Source organism: Berghia stephanieae, chromosome 5 (assembly GCF_034508935.2).
Source record: "Berghia stephanieae isolate SIO BIC M18660-M18661 chromosome 5, UCSD_Bste_1.3, whole genome shotgun sequence".
In the NCBI taxonomy this organism is placed as follows: Eukaryota; Metazoa; Mollusca; class Gastropoda; order Nudibranchia; family Aeolidiidae; genus Berghia; species Berghia stephanieae.
In genome coordinates, this window is record NC_088364.1 from 37430433 (window position 1) to 37452932 (window position 22500).

A 22500-nucleotide genomic window follows, 5' to 3' on the forward strand; every position below is an offset into this window, starting at 1 on the left:
CATTTGTTAACTACTGTAAATGGTCATCAATATATTTAAATTATTGAACGCACATTGTATTCTCGTTGTTATTTTCCTTGGATAAGTAATGCTATATAGGGAAAAATAAAAGTGCTAAAAACGCACTGTTATAATAAATTGTGAGAGTGGTTCTATAACAGGTGTCATTTATATGGGTCTTAGCTACCTGTATGCCAATTTTCATGCTTTCAATCCCATTGTGCACGGTTTTAGCCCAATTCCCCCTAATACAATGAATATGAAGAAAATATATGTATTTACGTAGTTATTTCCCTTGTTTAATATAGCTGTAATAGGGAAAATGTAAGGCCTTAAACCGAAACGTTATGATTGATTGCCAGAGTGGTTCTATAGCAGATGGGTTTTTAATGGCTCTTGGTAAACTGTATGCAAATGTTCATGCTTTTAACCCGAATTTGCACGGTTTTATCCTAATACCCCCTACTAAATGAACAATTAACAAAAATAACTTTACTTTATTTAATGTGTGTGGATGTGTTTGCATGTGTGTGTATGTGGTTGTATAGATATATATATATGTGTGTGTGTATGTGTGTGTTTGTGTGTACTTGTGAAAGTTGCATATTATAGTTGAAGATTTTTGTGACCTGAGGGAACAACCTAAAAGAAAGCAATATATGAGGAATTATTGTTGTTTCCAGAAGACAAGAGTAAGGGAGGAAATCATTAAAGTGTTTTAGCTCCGGGTTAGTAAACAAAAACACTAAATGATTGAAGTCTCTGGTTTCTTTTTTTTTATCGACATATTAGACGAAATATGAATTTAAGATAACATTATAATAGTTATATAAATCATTTTATTATCAAGGATACGAGCTCGTAACCACAATTCCGCACTTAGGTGATAGGCTTTGCTTATTTTCTTGCCTTATAAGCAGCTACGACGCGCTATGCGAATTTCGCCATTTGTTTAAATTCTAAAGGCTAAACAAGATGTTAGAATATCATCTAGATGTTCCGATTTGCAACAGTTCGGTATTTGGAGTTTAACTAGTCAACTGTCGTATTAAGGAAAGACACGTATTTTAAAATTTGGTTAGAAAACTCGTCCTTCAAATATCGATGGATTTAAATAACTCTCATCTTGGCAAAAACTTTCAAATCTGAAACCTCGTTTAAATACGATAGGCCTAACCTAATGTTAGAATATCATCTAGATGTTCCTTTTTGACCGAGGGTTAATCATTTATATTATTTTTCCATGCGCTCGAGTCATTGGTCAAAATGTTCTCAAAATAACCTATATTATGATTAAGAGCGTTCAAAGTTTTTGAAATACCCAACATCGTAATAAGTCACAATTTTGTTCAGTTTGACCCATGAGTAAGTTTACAACTTTCATAAATAAAGAAGCGTGTTTACATTTATCAGGAACTATCCAATCATGTGATCTTTGACTCGTTTGGACGAAAACCTGATTATAAATCGCTCCTACTTTTTGTCTCTCTTCAATGCTAATTTATTGCAAACCAGATTCCCCAAGCACATCTGACAACATTGGGTGAAACAGGTTCTTTGTTTACCAGATTTGGGTACATTGCACGTATCTCACTAGATTACCAACAAAGGTATTTCGTGGGCAGATCAGTTGATTAATGTTTCACACCGGAAGTATTTCTTTTTTGTCTGAAGACAAATAACGAGACTCTTTGTTCCATATTTTCCCCTCGTTTCGATTCAAAATTAACAGATATTTTTAGCAAATATTTCGTAAAGAATTGTTAATACATACATATGAGAAATGCAACATTTTATCGGGGGGGATACCTCAAGGAATTGTCCTTGGACCGTTCTGCTTTCTAACATTCATTAACGACTGAGGACGAAAAATAATAACTCCTACCAAGCTCAAACTCTTCGCCGATGACAGCCTATTGTTTTGAGTCACTGAAACCCAGAACGACGCAGAAATATTACAGAATGATCTTGACTGACTTCAATCATGGGCACAAACCTGGCAGATGAAATGCCACCACTTACAATGCTTTGTAACCTCAATAACAAACAAATAAACAGCAAATTAATTATGACTGCCAAATAAGCGGTCAGTTATTAAAACACGTGAACACAATACCCCACTTGGGAATCCAACTAAACAAATCTCTGATATAGGATCAACATAGTGATAATATTGTAGCAAAAACAAATCGTACCCTTGGCTTCCTGAGAAGGAATCTATACCAGGCCAGTGCCTCCTAAAGGTAAAAATAACAGGCAAACAATGCTCTAGTCAGACCCGTATTGGAATACGTGCACAGTGTGGGATCTTTATCAGCAAGGCCACATCAGGAAAATGGAACAAGTTCAAAAGGCAGCCTATAGATAGTTCGAAGATGACGTCACTCGGGTCTTTGTTATTGTTTTTTGCCATCCGCGTTTATGAGTAATGCTCACTGAACTGTATTAACCCGACTATAAACGTTCATGGATACATACAGTTTTGTGTGTTGTCCGTTAACTTCCGGATGGCAATGTTAATTTGAGCTTCTTAGCCAAGCGCGCATACTAATCTATACGGTTTTGTCATCAACAATTACTTGCGGGAACCAGGATGCGTTACTGAGGCCCAGAAATTGTTGCAGTGGAAAGCACTAGAGAGTAGGCTGAAAAAGAAATGCCTCCAACTTCACAGAACAGTGCATTCCAACAAAACAACTGTAACTCTACCACAATATGTTTCAAAACAACATTGTTAATTCACAAGAAATTATCATTGCAGAAAGTTCACAATTCCAACACAGAGAACCAACACAAATAAAAACAGATTTTTCCCCAAGAACCATAAAGGAATGGAACGCTCTCCAGTCAGAAATCCTAGATATTACAAACAACAAACAATTTGATCAACTATTAAACACTTGTCTTTCAATTCAATAACACAATAATGGAAAAGGTCACCACATAATTTTATAAAATCTACAGTAATGAGTAATTAACCTTTTGCAGATAAAGACGTTATACTTGAACTTGCACCTATAAGTTCCTTTTTAAAATGCAATAATTGATACATGAATTGCAACTGTCGTAGCTTCCATCAAAGTGTAACGTTGATTATGCGATATGGATGAACGGTAGATATCGGTATAATAATATTTATCATTGTAAACTTGCTCGCGAAGTCCCAGATTTAGGAGTTTTTGCCAAAGTGAGGGTCATTCAATTGATCAATATTTGAAGGACGAGTTTTCTGGCTAATTTTTTTTCCATACGTGTCTTTCTGGAGAGTCTGGCAGTTAACCGGTTAAAACGTGTTTGCGAAAGCCTCATCACATTTCTGGCTATAAATTCAAGTTTTAATGTCTAAACCGCCCCAACATGATATCGTCTTAAGGCGACGGGTCACAGTGTCAAATTTGAAAAATAAAGTTCCCTCTCCCCCCCCCCCCCCCCTCTCTCTCTCTCTCTCTCTCTCTCATCTCTCTCTATCTCTCTCATTCATCTCTCTCTTATATATCTATCTTATATCTTCTTCTATCTATCTATCTATCTATCTATCTATCTATCTATCTATCTATCTATCTATCTATTAATTTATTTATTTATCTATCTCCCTCTTCAATAAACTTAAATTTTATATGTTAAGTTTCAGGTTCATCCAGAAACAATTCCGCTCTGAGACGATTGGTCATATTCGACGGGCACTTATTTGCAGCTCTGATAACCCAATATCTTATGGGCTCATGGTTGTAATGGAAATCTTTTTTTAAAATGACTCAAAAAACTGTCCATTACAATAATGTTAAACTAGGCCCATAAGTGGGTTCGGATGTCAGATCTGAATATATAAATATACACGTCGGTCATATATCCAGATTATATCAGCATTCATCGACAAGTCATCTGTTTAAGAAACTAATGGATGGACAACGTTTGCACAATAATATGCTATTGACACGTTTTTGTTCAACTGTAAGGTACATTATAACATTAAATACACAGTTTGTTGACGTCAGAGAGTGAGAGAGTAAGGACAGAGAGTACAATGTAGCAATAGGTCAGGTGTACTTTACTAAGCCTTTTGCACTTAAGACTTATTTTCCTAAGTCAAAATATCTCTAACTATTTATAAATATTAATTACTAATTCATATGTCTGGATAACCCTGTCCTTACCACCTGCAGCAAAATCGTCACATTTGTTACGACACAATATACATTTTTTTAAATTCAGATTTATTTTGTACATCATAGACTGAAGAATGATCTTTGTTGAATTAATAAGAACGTAAAGTTGTTTTGTAGAGGGATTATTTGTGTTTAAAAAGCCAATTTTTCTGCTGGATAATCCTGCCATTTTGGGAAAATACTGAAAATGATCGGTAAGGAGAGAGTTAAAGAACTAGAAAATAAAATGGCACACTATCTTGGATCATTATATATCCGTTTTATATGACGTCATCCCATTCACCCAGATATTATACCATCTTGAGACGATTCGTCACAACGATTAGATTATTAGTTCTGTTTTTGTTGGTTTAAATTCAGTTTTCTGTACCCAGTCCATTCCGACATGCACGGCGCGAGATCTCTCTCTCTCTCTCTCTCTCTCTCTCTCTCTCTCTATATATATATATATATATATATATATATATATATATATATATATATATATATATATATATATATATTTATCTATCTATCAAACTATCTGATCTCTATCTATTATCTTTCTCTCTCTCTCTCTCTCTCTCTCTCTCTCTCTCTCTCTCTCTCTCTCTCTCTCTCTCTCTCTCTCTCTCTCTCTCTACCTCTCTTTCTCTTTCCTCTCTGTCTTCTCTCTCCCCTCCCCCTCCCCCCTCTCTCTCTCTCAGCTCTCTCTCTCTCTCTCTCTCTCTCTCTCTCTCTCTGTCATATATATACGCTTTATATTAAGTAATCAATTTGTAGAGAATGAAAGGGGGTGGGGTTCCAATGCTCTTACCCACGATTCCGTGATTATTTTTATATCTAGTTGCAACACCCTTGGTCACCCATTATCAGCCTTGAGCCGATGGCAGTAAATCTTTAATACAAGCTGTCAGTGTCAACGGCAGGTCCCATTGTAATGTAGCTTGACTCATATTTGCCTTGGTTCGATTTATGATCCGTGTGAAAATCGATTTTGATGATGATGATGATGATGACGACGATGATGATGATGATGATGATGATGATGATGATGATGATGATGATGATAATGATGATGATGATGATGATGATGATGATGATGATGATGATGATGATGATGATGATGATGATGATGATGATGATGATGATGATGATGATGATGATAATGATTGCGACGACGACGATGTAGCTTGACTCATATTCACATTGATTCGATATATGATCCGTGTATAGTTGAATGCTTGGAATAGACTCTTTACTCACACTCTCTCACCGTACTCAGGTGTAAAATGAGTACCCTGCCGTTAACACCTTTTTCTCTCACAGAAAAAAGTGTAATATCGCTTAATAAGCATCATGTCTCGTCCTACATGTTGAGAGTTGCTGTTGGCTAGTGACCCCCTTGTAAAGCGCTTTGAGCACGTATAGAGGATATTGCGCTATATAAAAGGTCGAGTTAAAATATTCTATTCCATTATCTCAGCCACTGAATATAGTATTTTTTTTAAGTGATTAATATAGGAGCATGCACTGATATGGGTCTGAAAAAAATATGTATGAAACAGTGCCAGACAGAGCAGTGAAATAAATACAAGAGAAAAAAAAACCATCCGAAAAAATCAATCTGTCTCGACTAGGGATCGAACCTCAAATCTTCTGATTACCGGTAATTCGGAGGTCTGAGGTGGGTCGATCCCCTGTCGACGCAGGCTGTTTGATTGAGATTTTTGGGGTTTTTTTTTTTTACTTGTATTTTTCTCTCTGACATGTCTGGTACTGTTTCTCGTACACATTTATTTTCAGAATACAGTACTTGTTGCTATCATGGCCCATTTTTGTACTTATGGATGGTAAGTTTTGGGTAAAATACTCACAACACGTGCCCGTCAGATCAATTCTACCAATACGTAAATTATGTGCAACCTTTAACGTGTATATTCTGATAGAGGGATTTTAGTGAGAACCAATCACCCAACTGGCTGTCTAAAAACAATAACCAAGAGCTAATTGACATCATTTTCATCAATTCTCTAGTTGGGTATCTATATTTTACGAAGTAAGTTGGCACGGAAATTTGTGAAAAGTGCCATAACCCGACCTGGTGCGTCATGTCTGGACAAGAATCTTCGTCATCCCCGCCTTCCCCAAGTAACTTACGACACTTATTGATGCTTTGCGCTCAGCCAAACAGCTCACAACATTCGCCAGCCGGAAATAACGTACCAACACACAAAACAAACAATGTGAAACCTTTAACGTTTATAGATAGAATGCGCTTGGCCAAGGAGTTCACAACATTGTCATCCGGAAGTATAACGGACCAACACACAAACTCTGTGTAACCATGAACTTTTATAGTCTGGTTAATACAGTTTAGTGAGAACAACTCACAAACGCGATGGCAAAACACATAACAAAGGCCTGAGTGACGTCATCTTCGAACTATCTATAGTCTGATTAGTGCAGTGTGTTGAGAACTACTCATAAAAATGGCTGACTAAAAAAAAAAGATAACACAGACCTGAGACGCTAACATCGTTCTATGCAGATGTCATTAGCACCAGTCAGTGCGTAACACTCGTGGAATTTAAATATTTATTAATAGCTGATTTTATACCAGCTCTATTTCATTTCTTCTCGCTCTATTGAATATTATGCAATATTAAACACCGGGCAATGGAAGCATCGTGGCGTTACATCTCCCTCTTATCTGCTGGCTCCAAACTCTTTAGAAGTGAATAGCTAGTCCTCAGGACGAACAATGAATATGTTGCATATTGAATCATAATGGTTCATAGCTCTTGTGTGCATGATGAATATTAATATAATTACGGGGCGTAAAAGAGAGAGAGGATGGGTGATCTTTGTGCGGCTATGTTGTCTAGTGGTATGACATTCGCTTTCGGATCGGAAGGTCCTTGGTTCGAGCCTCGCTCGGCGCATAGTTGAGTCCTCGGAGAAGGCTCTTTACTCACATTCTCTCACCGCACTCAGGTGTAAAATGAGCACATGGCCGTTAACAGCGTTGTCTCTGTCCGAAAAAAATTCTAATATCGCCTAGCAGGCGTCAATGAAGTCCCCTCCTACATGTTAAATGTTGCTGTTGACCAGGGACCCCTTGTAAAGCGCTTTGAGCACGTTTAGTGTGCTATATAAAAGCTTAATTTTTTAAAAGCTCAATCTTTATTGACGACCAACAAGATATCCAGCACTCTGAAACCAGAAGTTCAGTTTGCACAATGTATATATCCAGTCCTCTGGAGGAGACTAGTTTCGCGCGTCCAATGAGATTGTGGCCACAATGCTGAAGTTACAATAATATTGTTCTCTATTGGATCGAGTTGTGGAAATAAATATATAAATTTATCAGGTCATCAGCAAGTGCTACGGGTTAGCCGGACATTCGGCTCGACATTTACACAAACTGTGTGAAATTATGTGGCCAATCGTCTCAAAACGGTTTTATGTTTGGGTGAAAAAGTATGCCATGCTAAAGATCGAATTAATAAGAAACATCTTGTCATAAATCTGAAAGGTATGGGCAGTTAATTATATTTTTTGATTAAGAGAGAAAAAGCTTAATTTTTTAAGTGCAAAAAAAAATAGACAGAATTGGATATTATTTTTTTTATGATCTTAACGTTAAATTGACTTTTCGGCACAAATTTAACCCCGGCAAAATACCAATTCCAAGCGATGGTTCTCATATTGTGAAGAGCAGGCTACCGGTTGCGTTTGTATTTATTTAATTTATATCGATAAGAAATCAATAATAATTAATACGGCATGGCAAATGAGAAGCCATCAGACTGTTTCTATTTAATGCCTTGACCTGTTCGCGCACATTTCTCTCTAATGGAATAACTGTGTTAAGAAATTAACTCCTTGAAGGCGATTTGAATTTTTCCACTTCTTTATATTATGATATTGGTTCCCAATAGCTCAGGTGGTAGAGACTTTGCTTCACATCAAAAGGAAACGGGATTGATCCCTGTTATGTCGAGATGTTTCTCTGAACTCCCCCCGCCCCTTCCCTTGTCTATTCATAACGATTGGGTAGCTGGGTCTGCTAGATCTGGCGGAAAGTACCATGATGTAGATGGCGTCCTATCTTAAGGGTAGCAAGCAATGTTTCCCTTTAACGCTCCATGGTTCATATGGCTTTGGTGGACTACTTCTTTTATACTATAATATACCTAACAGTTTTACCATGAAAGAAATAACAGCGATGCGGTCAAACCCTCAATAGAGCCCAGGTCGCATCGCGGTGACAGATTTCCGTGGGAATGGGGTCGGTACAATATTATGACTTCAAGTTTAAGTCAAATCGAATCCCGCTTGTGAAGAGTTTCAGAATCTAACAACTTAATTAAAAACGTTTCACAAAATCGATAATTAAAGTAAAAGTTTCCAAGCCCTAACTATCTGAAAGAAAACAATAATAATAAAATACATTTTAAATATATTGGCAAAAAAAAACTAGTCCCCGAATACCGATCGATGAAAATGACACTCATCGTTTCAAAAAGTCTTAATTTTGGAACTTTGATAAAGTCTCAAGTTTGAGACGTTTTAACAAAGCGAAAGACATTTTAATCGAGCGATAATTGAAGGATGAGTTTCCTCGTTTATAAATTGTATATTTTGGCAGTATAATATATATTAGTATTATATTCCAGCATGAAAGGAAGAGCTGTAGGTGCTCGTGGGCGTATGAGTAATTAGTTTCCACCCAGACAACTCAGTTCCTTTGTATTAAATTATTGATTGAGATCAAGCGTAGGAATAAAAGATCTTTTTCTCAACAATAATGAATGGGTTTGCGTGATAAATTTTCCACTTAAAGCCGAGAAATATTTTTTCAAACACAATAAGAAAACTTTTGTTTTAGGTTTAATAAAAGGTAATTAGGATTGGTTTATTATAAAGTTTAGAACCAAGACCCAAATAATTATTCTTTTGTTGTTTTTTATGATAACGATGATGATGATGATGATGATGATGATGATGATGATGATGATGATGATGATGGTGATGGTGGTGGTGGTGGTTGTGGTGGTTGTGGTGGTGTAGGTGGTGGGGGGTGGTGATGTTGATGATAGTTGAGGTGAGGATAATGGCGATGATGAAGGAGGAGAAAGAGGAAGTGATGAACCTCGCGAGGTCTCAAGTTTGAGAGTTTTTGCCAAGATGAGTGTCATTTAAATCGGTCGATAGTTGAAGGACGAGTTATCTGGCCAAATTTTAATACGTGTTTTTCCAAAGTACGACAGTTAACTGGTTAAATCACAGTTCCATTGGGTAGAGTAGACTGGAAACAGTCCAACGTATCTATGATATAGATGTTTTACATCTCGAGTTTAGCTCACAAATTTATGAGTTTGACAGATCAAAATTCACAACACCAATAGAATCTTCTTTTTCCATGACTGGTATGCTTGATTGTCTCGTTAGATGCCGTGGCCATAGTATTCCACGAAGGAATATAGATAATCCATCAAACAAACGTTTGATTTCAACAGGAATTACCCATTTTGTCCAAAGTGAGCAATTGGGGGTTGATGATCATGCTCAAGGGAAAAAAAAGACAAAAATGCTTAAAGCCGCGCTCGAACTCAGGGTCACATTGCAATGCCTCAATCACTTGGCAATCATTAACCCCCCCCCCCCCCCCCGCCCTGTCGTGTCCTCTATTAGAAAATATAAATTGATATTATATTTTGCACACAGAAAGAAATGTTCTGTTCACTTCAAGGGTCCTTTTCTGACAAACCCAATACATCAAAAATATCTAGCAAGGTAGGGCGCCGATGACCCTTTTATTTTTACAAAATTTGATGTACAAAGTGGCCTTGTGATATAGCTGTAACATGCTTTTCTGGTCTAACTGGTCTATAAACAAATTGATTTTTTTTTTTGCGTGACCTATCTACTTGTAATGTGGTATTGAAGGTGGAGGTTAAATTTCAAAATTTAAGAAAATTCATCTAAATAATTCTCCACACCACACGAGAGTTTTACATAGGTCGTCAGCTATGTAATAGTTTTTTAAATGATAATTCCGTTGACATAATATAACTATAAGTATAATACACCGAATGTTCATGGTTGTTTATAACCTACCTGACAAGTAAGTTTGTTTACATTTATTACATATGTAGGCTTATTTAAAACTTGGTAAACAATGCATTGTCCTTTGTTCCTCTACATTTGAAATGATTAAATATTTAAAAGCAATAAGCCGAATGGCAAATACGTTGAACAAACAGGCTGTGTAACACAGACCGATAGATCGATAAACTATTTTATTTCACCGCTAACTGTTTGTAAGATAAACGAAACTTGACTGAAAAGCCTTGCCCCCTGTGAGATGTTTTCTTTCCTAGTTGAAATGACATCATCATATTTTGACACAATTTTACTTATCACATCACCTTTGAGATTACCTAGCAACAAGCACTTAAGATGTCACATTCCTGAGCAATTGAGCAAACCGTTGCCCATAGTTATAATTGACTATCGGTGAAAATGTTACAAAATAAGGAAATTGTTTTGCGTGGTTTTTCTTCGCGCTGCAGGGAATCATATATAAACATCCGAAGGTGTTTGAAAATTGTCTATAGTGATGCTTCTGTAGATGTGATACTGTGAGTTGATGTGTTATAAGATGGAACAGTCAACAGAAACATGTTACGAAATCATTTTCGCAGTGGTCGACCCATCTCTGTATCAAATGCTCAGCATCAGGCGAGAATAGATTTAATGATTCAATTAAACCTCCCATTAAACAGCAAGACATTGCAGAAATCTATGGGATTTCTTTGGAAGGAGTACTATATCTAATTAGTGATGTTTTAGGAAACAAACAAAAAAGAAAAAACTTTGCATGTCGGGTCCCTAGCAGAAGGTTCAAAGGTCAAGACTCAGACTTTTTTTTTTGCCGACACGTTGTAATATCTAGTATAATAGTGGCACACCTGTCTTGGTATCGACAGTGTCTAGGAGGAATAATAAAGATGGCGTTGTTTAATTGGGACCCTAAGCTTTCAATTGATGTATCCTTTTTTTTTGTAGAATAATTCGTTAAAAGATTATGAAATAGGAGGCAAGACTTAGCAGTCAACCCTCGTAGATGTTTGTGTGTTATTATAAGATTATCGAGCTCCGAAGTTTGGAATTTCCTACAAGTTTCCAAAACGCGCTCCCAGGTTCGCCCAATTGAAGACGAGTTCGAAATTTTAAACGGGGTTTCATTAATAAGTTTATTATCCTCCCCCAATGACATCACCCAAAGAATTTTCTATAAAATGTATTCTTCGTTTGATTATTTTTTACAATAAATGGTTCTCGAAGTTAACGATTTGACATGAAGACATGTCATTTTGGTCAGATTATCATTATGCATCGAAATCCATTTTTAGAGAAGATTGATATTATTACTATTATTACTGTTCTTTGTTGTAGCAGAAGTTGTAGTAGTTGTAGTAGTAGTAGTAGTAGTAGTAGTAGTAGTAGTAGTAGTAGTAGTAGTAGTAGTAGTAGTAGTAGTAGTGTAGTAGTAGTAGTAGTAGTATGTAGTAGTTGTTGTTGTATAGTAGTAGTGGTATAGTATAGTAGTAGTAGTTATAGTAGTATAGCAGTAGTAGTTGTTGTTGTTGTTGTGGTAGTAATAGTGTTATTAGTAGTAGTAGTAGTAGTAGTAGTAGTAGTAGTAGTAGTAGTAGTAGTAGTAGTAGTAGTAGTAGTAGTAGTAGTAGATGTTCCTGTTGTTATTGTTGTTGTTGTATTACGAATAAAAATGAATTCTAGGTACTGAAGTTATAATATTTTATTGTTCTCTATTTTATTTATAATTCATTATCATTGATTGTTAATAATCTATCGCAATTTTCAGTTAAGACTGAAAAAACCTCGCCATTAATTATTCAATGAAAGTAAATGAAATTGTGCTGTTTAATTGTATTTGTTTAAACTAAAAAAAAAAACGTAAGGGATCTCGGTACGAATTCTTTTTTGCATCAATCAATATTAATTAAAGCGGATATATTTCTTCTCTCTCTCTCTCTCTCTCTCTCTCTCTCTCTCTCTCTCTCTCTCTCTCTCTCTCTCTCACTATCTATCTATCTATCTATCTCTATCTCTCTCTCACTCACTCTCTCTCTCACTCTTTCTTTCTCTCTCTCTCTCCTCTCTCTCTCTCTCTCTCTCTCTCTCTCTCTCTCTCTCTCTCCTTTCTCTCTCTCTCCATATATATATATATATATATATATTATATATATATATATATATATATATATATATATATATATATATATATATATATATATATATATATATATATATATATATATATATATATATATATATATATATATATCTTTCTATCTTAACGTTTCGAACACGAGGGAGCTAAATCAGTTTTCATCGACTAAGAAATATGACCTCATTGAGCATTTCTAATTTTTATTGTTATTTTTTTTATTAAAACCGAAGGTGAAGTTGACGTGATGACACCAAGTAAACTCCTTGGAAAAGGTTCTTTACTCACATTTGTGACCCCTCGCCTCCAAACGGTATTATGTCGGAATGATTAAGATGCTGAAAATTGAATTTATTTCCAGAAATATCCGACTCGCAATGAGTTTGTATGCTTTATTGAATAGAATAAATATCGTATCTTAGAATGCTGAATAGCAATAATTCAAATTTTCGACCAGTTTAGCTTTAATTCAGTTTTTTAGTATCTGGTTCATCCCGACATAATACCGTTTTGGGACGATGGGTCACATTTTCTTGCCATACTCCTTGACCCGATTAAAAGAGATTGTCTCAATAAAAAAGAAACGTTAACAGCGCTTTAAAGTCGTCTGTCTTGTCTTGTCCTGCGTGTTAAAGTTTTTCTGTTGGCTTAGGATGTCATATACCAGTAAAGAGCTTTGAGCACATTTGGTAGATAGCCCGCTGCATCTACGCTCACTTTTTAAATAATGTATAATATCCAGGTACATAAATAATTAAATAGATGAATGAATAAATAAAAACACGTATAAGCATTTCCACGGATAAACCATGCTCAATACACTTCAAGATGCTTCAGTTTTTTCCCCCAGCAGCCCTCATGGAACAATATTCCCATGTTATACAGTACAGCCTAATAGGCGTCCATGTGTACTAACATTCTTACAATATCCGTCACTAGCTGCTTTAGCCAGGTAACCATCCACACTTGAGTCGAGTGGGTTAATGTGTCTATAGTGCCTTGACCAAAGATACAAGACCGACACCAAAATAATGGATAATTAATGCACTCTTAAGATATTCAAATAAAATAGAAAGCAACTTGCATTATATGAATAGAGCTTGATAAAAATGGTCGCCGGAGGAAAATTTCAGCATTCCATCATATCAAATCCATTGGCAAGAAAGGTATACACTTTTATGTACATATAAAAAATAGAGTAAATATTTGCTGGCCATCAGTTTAAAGTTCCAGACAGAGGGTAACCCCAGGCAGTCCTCAAACCATGACTCTGAGTATTTTAATAGAACTGCTGATACGACCATGATATAATGTTTATATTTGATTTTTTTTTTTTTAATTTGGGGCGGGGAAGGGGGTAGGGAGGGGGTTTACATTGCAGAAAAACATGCTATTTAAGCGATGATTGCGATATATGTGATGATGATGATGATGATGATGATGATGATGATGATGATGATGATGATGATGATGATGAAGATGATGATGATAATGTTGACTATTATCATATTAATTATTATGACGACGACGACGACCACGATGAAAATTATCATATCAAAATTGCAGCTTGAAATTAAACTAGAAATTATTTTCTTAATAATTCAAATTGCTCTATAATACAGTTGTCAAGAGTGAATCAAGATTGATTGTAGTTTAAATCACATAAATTATTTGATGTCGTGGGCTTATAATTTTTCCACACATTTTAACGCGTTTTGCATCTCTATGGATTGTGTTACTGATTATTCGTGATAATCTCTATCAATCTTATCGAACTGAACACAATACCAGGGCTATGAGCTTGGCCTTTTTATCAATTGATTGATAAATCATAAAAACACATGGTGAGGTATCATAATACACCGATTCTGCCTCCGGTGTCTCTTTGTCCGTCGGGTAACCAGCTAGATGAAGTTATTGATTTTTAAAGTTGTGGGTGAACTCACATCAAGAAAAGAATGGAGAATGGTTAATGTTTATTTTTATACTTGGCATCGTTTAGCAAGGATATAATGTCTAGCAAATTGAATTACAGAAGTGGTTGGTCTCTCACCAATTGCGTTTCCAGATGATTGCATAATGATAGTGTATCAAATCAATAAAAGACCAATTTGAATTTAAAATTGCAATGACCTGATTTTTTTAAAGTCAGTCGTGGTCCACTAGATTAATTTTTGTTGACTGGGTCTATATAAAATCCGGCGGAAAGTCAACCAGAAATCTGTTTTACTTTTTATAAATTGGTTGTTCAACTGTTTTTCTCCGCTATACATGACAAAACTGTGATAGACTCTTGATTCAGATAATAAACTTAGCTACTTAATTAAGGGTCTAAAGGAATCCTTTTCTTTTGGCTGTTAAATAATTATCTTTTGTTTATCACGATTCAGTACAAACTTAACAATAACGTACAGATATAGCGCTCTCTATAATTGAAATAATCTAAATCCATTTTAAATTTACTATAATTTTTTTAAAAGAAAGAAAAAGCTCAAATGAACAACTGCAGAATAATTCCATGCATGAAGAGTAGACAAGGCAGTTACAGACTGTCTAAGAGGAACTGTTCAAAATAAAAACACTCTCAGCGACATGATGCAGATCTCTGAGCTGCCAAGAGAAGGCGTCTAATGTTCAAATGAATGAGAACCATATTTATTTTTCTCGGTGACCAAGAGTGTGTCGTGTCAAAAAGCGATGAACGGAGGTTCAAAATACCAATCGAAATTAATCAGATGTAGTTGTTAATCGTGTTATCAAAACTGTTTTTAACGAGATATCAGTGTTGTTATGCCATATTTTGGGCATCCAATCTCATTTCTTATTTTGAAAACATATTTAGTTTTTGGAGTTTTGCTATTCAAGATCTGTTGCTTATCTGGCAAATCAGGTGAAAACATTTTCCTTACATAGCTCCGTCTCAGAAAGAATGGGAGGGGGACGGGCGGCTTCTTTGAGACATCTTTATAGTTTTACAAATTATGACAGTGGAAATACTATACTGCCGTACTCTGGAAAAACCCAATAATATTTGAAAATTTGGCCAGGAAACTCGTCCTTCAAATATTGACCCTCATCTTGACAAAAACTCTCAAACCTGTGATTACCGAAGTCCCGGGTTTGAGAGTTTCTTTCCAAGATGAGGGTCATTTAAATCGATCGATATTTGAAGGACGAGTTTTCTGGCCGAATTTTCAAATATTATTGGTTTTTACCAGAGTACGACAGTACAGAGCAGGCGTGAGTTGAAATATAGGTAAGCTCATGAGCTCTGGTATTGAGCGAAGGTGCGATGAAAAATATTTAAGTATCTCTTGTCACAAATGTTGAGCATTTGACAGAACCGCATACTATCAATATTTTGAAAAGTTGGCAACTGCGAAACATCAGTGTAGTTAAATAAACACAGCTTTTGTGTGTCGTAATATCCACTAAATTAGATGTCCTCAAACGTTACCATAGTAACAGCAACTCATGACATGCAGGACTGGATGTCACCTGAAAGGCGTTAATAAATTTCTTTTTCGACAGATACACTGCCATCCGCCTTCTGTATTCAAATGAACAGGTTGAGAAAACAATATTATGTATAAAGAGTTTTATCCAAGGACTCCACGTTGCGTGCCTACAGTGAGACTCGAATCCGAAACCAACTCGTCACAAGCCGAATTTCGTACCACCAGATAGATCCGCAACAACATGAACATGGTGCTACTCTAGCCCCATGAATTGCTATAAAACATATGGGCCAAAGCTTTAGTGGCCGTTTAACTTTAACCTTACCAGCTGTTTTCATGATTATTCTAAGAAATGCCATACTTATCCAAAACATAAATTTATTTTTTTAAAACTCAAACTCAAAAGCAAAAAGTATAAATTATACATGATATTATGTTCAACAAGACGAGTATAACAAAACAGCATTAAAATCTTTTAGCTATAACAATGATTTATCTTCAAATTCTGTGATGTACAAAACAAATCTAATTAAGTAAATCATTCATTTTATCGTAACAAATGTGACGATTTTCCAGTAGTTAATACGGAAAGGGTTAAGGTCATAGGGCCAATGATCTAGAGTTAATCCGGGTTTCGGTTGGTAAAAGCAGACTGAAAAACTGCTTGAGACCCTATTCATAAGACACCAGTTTATCATACAATGCTATCGGTCATATTTATCTGATCCAGCTACCGAATCATGGTGGATGGACAAAGGGGCCAGAGACTAATTCAAGGGTAATTCTCTACTAACCGAGCTCTTTCTTATTGGTTTCAGACCGCCAGTTGGGTGATTTTTTAAAAGCCTTGAGCTAAACGTGCTCAAAGGGCTTTAAAAGGGGTCCCTGACCAAGAGCAACACGTAACATCTAGAACGAGGCATGACGCCTGTTAGGCGATATTACAATTCTTTTATACATAGACAACGTTGTTCGCGGCCAGGTACTAAATTTACACCTGATTACGGTGAGAGAATGTAAGTAAAGAGTCATGCCCTTGGACAACTATGCGCCGAGCGAGGCTCGAACCCAGGACCGTCCGATCCGAAAGCGAGTGTCATACCACAAGACCACCTAACCGATAAGTTGTCACTAAATTACATTAGATTATAAACGTTTTAGGTTACATATAGTTTTGTGCGTTATTACAGTCGATCTGGTGGGCAAAAATGGCAAGTATTTGACTTATAAACGAATACCATGAATACCTACTTCCTATAAAGAAAGTTGATAACTAACTAACAATGGGTTGACCTATATGAACAGTGTGTTTCGGTTACTATCACAATCCACTCGACAATACTATTGTCAAAGCTATAATAAACGACGTAGTTTTTTTTTAAAGAGCATCAGAGGGTGGGTTAACCGTTGCTAGAACAAGAGAAATATTGTATCGATTTTCAATAATTATCGATTTCATGTTGAACATTTCCGACAGGCGTCAGGCTCCTTTCCTCCACAATAAAATTGATTCCAGTGCTGAAATATTCACTCAATAGTGACATTAAGGACGGCTCAATGCTGCTCTCACTTTGCAGAGACCATCAAAAGCAAATTAAATGGGAAATGGCAGTCGCTGGCCGATAACAAAAACTCATAATGAAGTTGTTTCACTTAATAATGTATAACAAGCACAACAGGTAAATTGTAATGTTTGTTGAAAATAATTAGTAACTGCCTCAAACTGCTTTTATTTTGGAGTGAATGAGATGCTGAAAACCGAATTTAAAGTCTAAATTATGAAATACGAAAAGAATTTAATGAATTATAAGAGGGTCTGAGGTTCGATCCCCCAGTCGAAGGCGACTGATTTTTTGGGATGGTTTTGTTTCTTGTATTTTTCTTTCTTGCTTTGTCTGGCATCTTTCATAATACACACTTGGTCAGATCTTTATGCTTATACGCAATGATGAAAGATTTGTCACAGTAAAAGTTAGGTGCTAATATAAACAGATCTGATAGCCGAATGCAATTATGGGCTAGCTTTAATTATTTTCAATGGATTTTTATTCTCTGTGGTTTGATAATAATTCAATTAGAACAACGAGCCTATAACAATTTCGTTAAACTGACGTGCAATTGAGCACACGTCGAGTAAAAAAAACCATTGTATCAACTTCTTACGGAAACACAAATTAGTGGCAATAATAGATAGTGATGATGATGATGATGGTGATGATGATGATGATGATGATGATGATGATGATGATGATGATGATGATGATGATGATGATGATGATGATACATAACAGTATGGTACTAGACTTGAAATTTATAAAATCAGGATTAGAAAACTGCTTACAACCACGCAAAAAAATCGTATATCTATTGGCCCAAATCCCATTACAATTTATGTCTGTATAACCATGCATGAAATTGTTATGCCTGAACACAATAATTGGCTTGAGAAGGCCAGTCGTTCACATTTTTTAAAAATATAATTATTAATATTATCATTTTAACTAATCAAGTCTGGTTAAAATTGTTGTCATTCTTTCCTTGAAAGTACTAAGGAAATATATAACGATGAAATAGCCATGGTAGATAAAATTTCTGATTAGGCTTCACTCAAAATCCACTTATAATATAAGGGTTTAGAAAGTAATGTGACCCATCGCCTCAAAACGGTATTAGGTCGTAGTGATTCAGATCTTGTTTATTGAATTCTTAAATTTCTGGTGAAAGGTATATTTTGAACAATTCAATCCGTTTTATTGAATATAAAGTTACAGTTTATTTATCCAGTAACTGTCGTACTCTGGAAAGACACAGATTAAAGATTTGCCCAGAAAATTTGTCGTTCGAATATCGGTAAAATTTAATGACCCTCGTCTTGGCAAAAATTCTAAAACATGGGACCTAGCGAGGTCCCATGTTTGAGAGATTTTGCCAAGATGAGGATTATTTAAATCGATCGATATTTGAAGGACGAGTACTCCGGCCAAATTTTTAAATACGAGTTTTTCCATAGCAGGACAGTTAACTGGTTAAGTGCGTAAGCCAAAAATTCCATATCCATTTTTAAAAATATCATTTTAACTTGAAATTCACTCAAATTTCCACCAGATTCATCCCTACATGATGCTGATATGGGGCGATGAGTCACAGAGGTCATGACCTGATTGCACAATACTCACCGGCATTGGCGGCACCCAGTAGAAATATCTGTGGATGTGAATAAATGGTAAATGTAATCAAACACCATTAGCCTTGGAATACGGCGAAAGGGGACGGAGGGGGGGGGGACATTACTTTTAGACATTCTTTCTTGAGTCTCATAATAATTTGCACGAGAGCAAGTGTGGTTCTAGAAATAAACAATCGTGCGTCACGCAATTATTGCAGGTGATGAACGATTTTACTAAATCAATTGATGAACGAAAAACCATTGATGTAAATTATTTAGATTCTATGAAAGCTTTCGATTCTGTTCTTCACGGAATGCTTTTTCTAAAACTAAATGCATATGCTATGGTTGGAAACGTTTTTTGGTGTTTTGGAATGGATCGGATCATTTTATCAAGTCGTCGTCAGATGGTTTTGGTAAGAAATAAGACTGCAACATTTAGAACAGTCATAAGTGGTGTCCCTTAGGTAGTGTACCTGTAATTTGTAATTTAAGCGCTTAGAGTCTGGTGTCTCGGAGTTATAGCGCTATATAAGTTTTCAGCATTATTATTATTATTATTATTATTATTATTATTATTATTATTATTATTATTATTATTATTATTATTATTATTATTATTATTATTATCTGGGCTATTATTATCTATAATTTACATATATGATATCCATGATAGTGTAAATTCAACTCTTAAAATCTTTGCAGAAGATTCCAAAATCTATTCTACGCAAAATTGACAGAATGATTTATATGATTTTTATGGTCTAGAGATTGGCAATTAAGTTTTTCTTACTGCGTGAACCCAATTGGAAGTGATAAATCGGACTACTATCCATCTCCGCATCAGTGAAAAATAGTAAATTTACTATTTTTCACTGATGCGGAGATGGATAGTAGTCCGATTTTTGATCGAGAATTAAAATCCAATGTTCATATCTATGACGAATAGGGCAAACAGGATGATTGTTAATATTCGTAGGAGTTTTTCTTATTTGAATGTATCCCATGTTCCTTCAATTATATAAATCGGTCATTAGACCCATACTTGAATATGGTAACTATTTTGTATATGGAGCCCTTTATTCAAACGACAGTCCGTTGGTTTAGAATGGTAATGACGGACAATAAAGTTTTTGAGCGAAACTGAAAATATGATTTATGAGGAAAGGTTAAAATTATTATCCCTCCCATTTCTAAAACACAGAAGAACGAAGGATATACAGTTATACAAAATTTCCCATAGTTTTGATCAAATTTACCACAATACATTTTTTAAGTACTCCCATGTAAAATTTGCCCGCGGAACCAAATATAATATTTTGAAACCATATTCTTCTACAATTATTTGGCTTTTTTTTGTAAGAACAGTTAGTACGTGGAACAATTTGAAATTTATAATCAAAGACTCCAAAAGTATAAATCATTTCAACAAAGACAATCGACAGGGAGCTCCAGAACTTAAAATATGAATTTGATGAATAAGTTTATAATTGATATATTTTTGATTGATTATGAACTCCTAAAGAAATATTCGACAACCCGACATTTGCGTTCCTCCAATGACACCACCCGTTTGGCTATCCCATGTATTCGTACAAAGGCGAAAACAAGGTCCTTTTCTGATTTTGGTCCGTCTGTATGGAACACCATTCCAAGAGCATCCGGGAACCAAAATCATTGTCTGTGTTCAAGAAATCCTTGAAAACATTTCTTTTTTTTTTATGTCATATACTTTCTATAATGTTCTGTGTTGATACAAAGCGCCAAAAGCCTCATGATTGAGGATACCGTGCGCTCTATTATTATTATTATTATTATTATTATTATTATTATTATTATTATTATTATTATTATTATTATTATAGTTATGATGATCATAGTTGTGATCATATCTGGGAATTTTTTACCGGAAGGTAGAACAAGTGAGTCTATTACGTAAAAGCATACCGTCACTAGTAAAAATACCTACATGTGTATTTCGTACTATTTAGCAATGACATCAATTAATTACGTGCAGTGAATCTTCGAACTGTTCGAATTATTTAAGGGATGTGTTTATGTTTCCTTCCACACTAATTTTCTGTTAAATCACCAAACAAAAACTGAACTTCAAAATGTTATTTCTTTACCTCCTGCACTTCAAGATTCTTACACAGCGCAAAACAGAAACTCCCAGTTGCTCAATTTTCTGTTTGTTGGTAGACAACCTTACTCACATTCAAATAAAGCTGATCCAAAACCGCATGGAATCGGATTTGGTCGATTTGTCTAAATTAACTCAGGCCGAAAGCACTTTTAATAGATCATCGCGAAACCATTTAGGAAACAATTTTTATGCTACTTCACGATCTTTACAACTCCAAAGGACCTCTCCAAATCCAGTTGAATTATACAAATTGAGATGATTTAGAGTCAGTATTTAAAGAGATTATTTTAAGACACCTAAATAATCCAACCGTGGTATCAAATTTTGCGAGAAGTGCTCGTACAATGCACGAGACGAATGTGGCATTTAGGTGGTAAAAAGCATTTTATTGTTGTCCTTTTAATGCTTCTTAACTTAAAAAGCATTTTTCTATTAACTTATGTACTTATGGCAAGTTTTATACACGTTTGTCCATGTTGTTCATATATTGTCGATAAACATTTTTTATTCTTTCGTTATGTTCACACGAGGTGACAACTTTAAAATATCACCAAATTATGCTCGAGAGAACTTTTATTTTTCAATGTACAGTCAGGACATGGAATGCACTTGATTTTGGTACCAAAATATTCTAAATGTTTTTCAAAATGCTGTTAATAATGAACGCCACGCCTTGAAGTACGTATACAATTAATGAGATCTGTTTTTGTTTATTTTTATGATAATTTAATTTATAATTTGAAAATTCTGAATTAATTATTTATATTGGCAATTGCCAAAAAAATAAACATTTGAATTGAATTGAATTATGATTAACAGTTTTATTTTTATTTTTGCACCAACTCGACTTTTTGTTGTATCTACGATATTGCATGCTTACACTACTCATGCATTAATTGATCATTTGTTTCCAGAAATTATTAGAACTCTTATCTATTTATATATCTGGATTTGACAGGGTATATAAAGCTCTTTTGACCTCTATTACCCTAGATGGTTATTATATTATGATATTATGAGCTGATATAGAAATGGAAAAATCAAAAAAAGAAATACTCACGATTAAAGCAATGGACAGGGTTGCTTTATTGATGTCCATCCTCGTCCTCAGAGACGCAAGACCCGAAATATCATATGAAAAGTCAATTTGAAATTCCTTGCTTTTATAAATTCTGGTGGTATGCGTAGCTTTAGATATAAATGCCTTGTAAAATCACTTGACAAATAAATAAATATATTGGAGATATCTAAGTCCAACTTCCCTTGTTACATCGTTATTTTCATGGCAGTTGATGATGGTATAAAACGGTTTTCAAAGTCTA

The 22500-nt window shown here is 35.1% G+C and overlaps 1 protein-coding gene across 1 annotated transcript in view; it reads right to left on the minus strand.

Annotated features, from left to right (window-relative positions):
• The window catches only part of LOC144973936 (uncharacterized), a 181325-nt gene extending 158907 nt beyond the window's left edge, over positions 1-22418 (minus strand). Inside the window, exons 1-2 of the mRNA XM_078916824.1 lie at positions 22239-22418; positions 19043-19070 (exon numbers count right to left, since the gene is read on the minus strand). Coding sequence (XP_078772950.1) covers positions 19043-19070; positions 22239-22277 — 67 coding nt within the window. The 5' untranslated portion in view covers positions 22278-22418. The remainder of the gene's footprint in view (positions 1-19042; positions 19071-22238) is intronic.
• Positions 22419-22500: the final 82 nt, after the last annotated feature.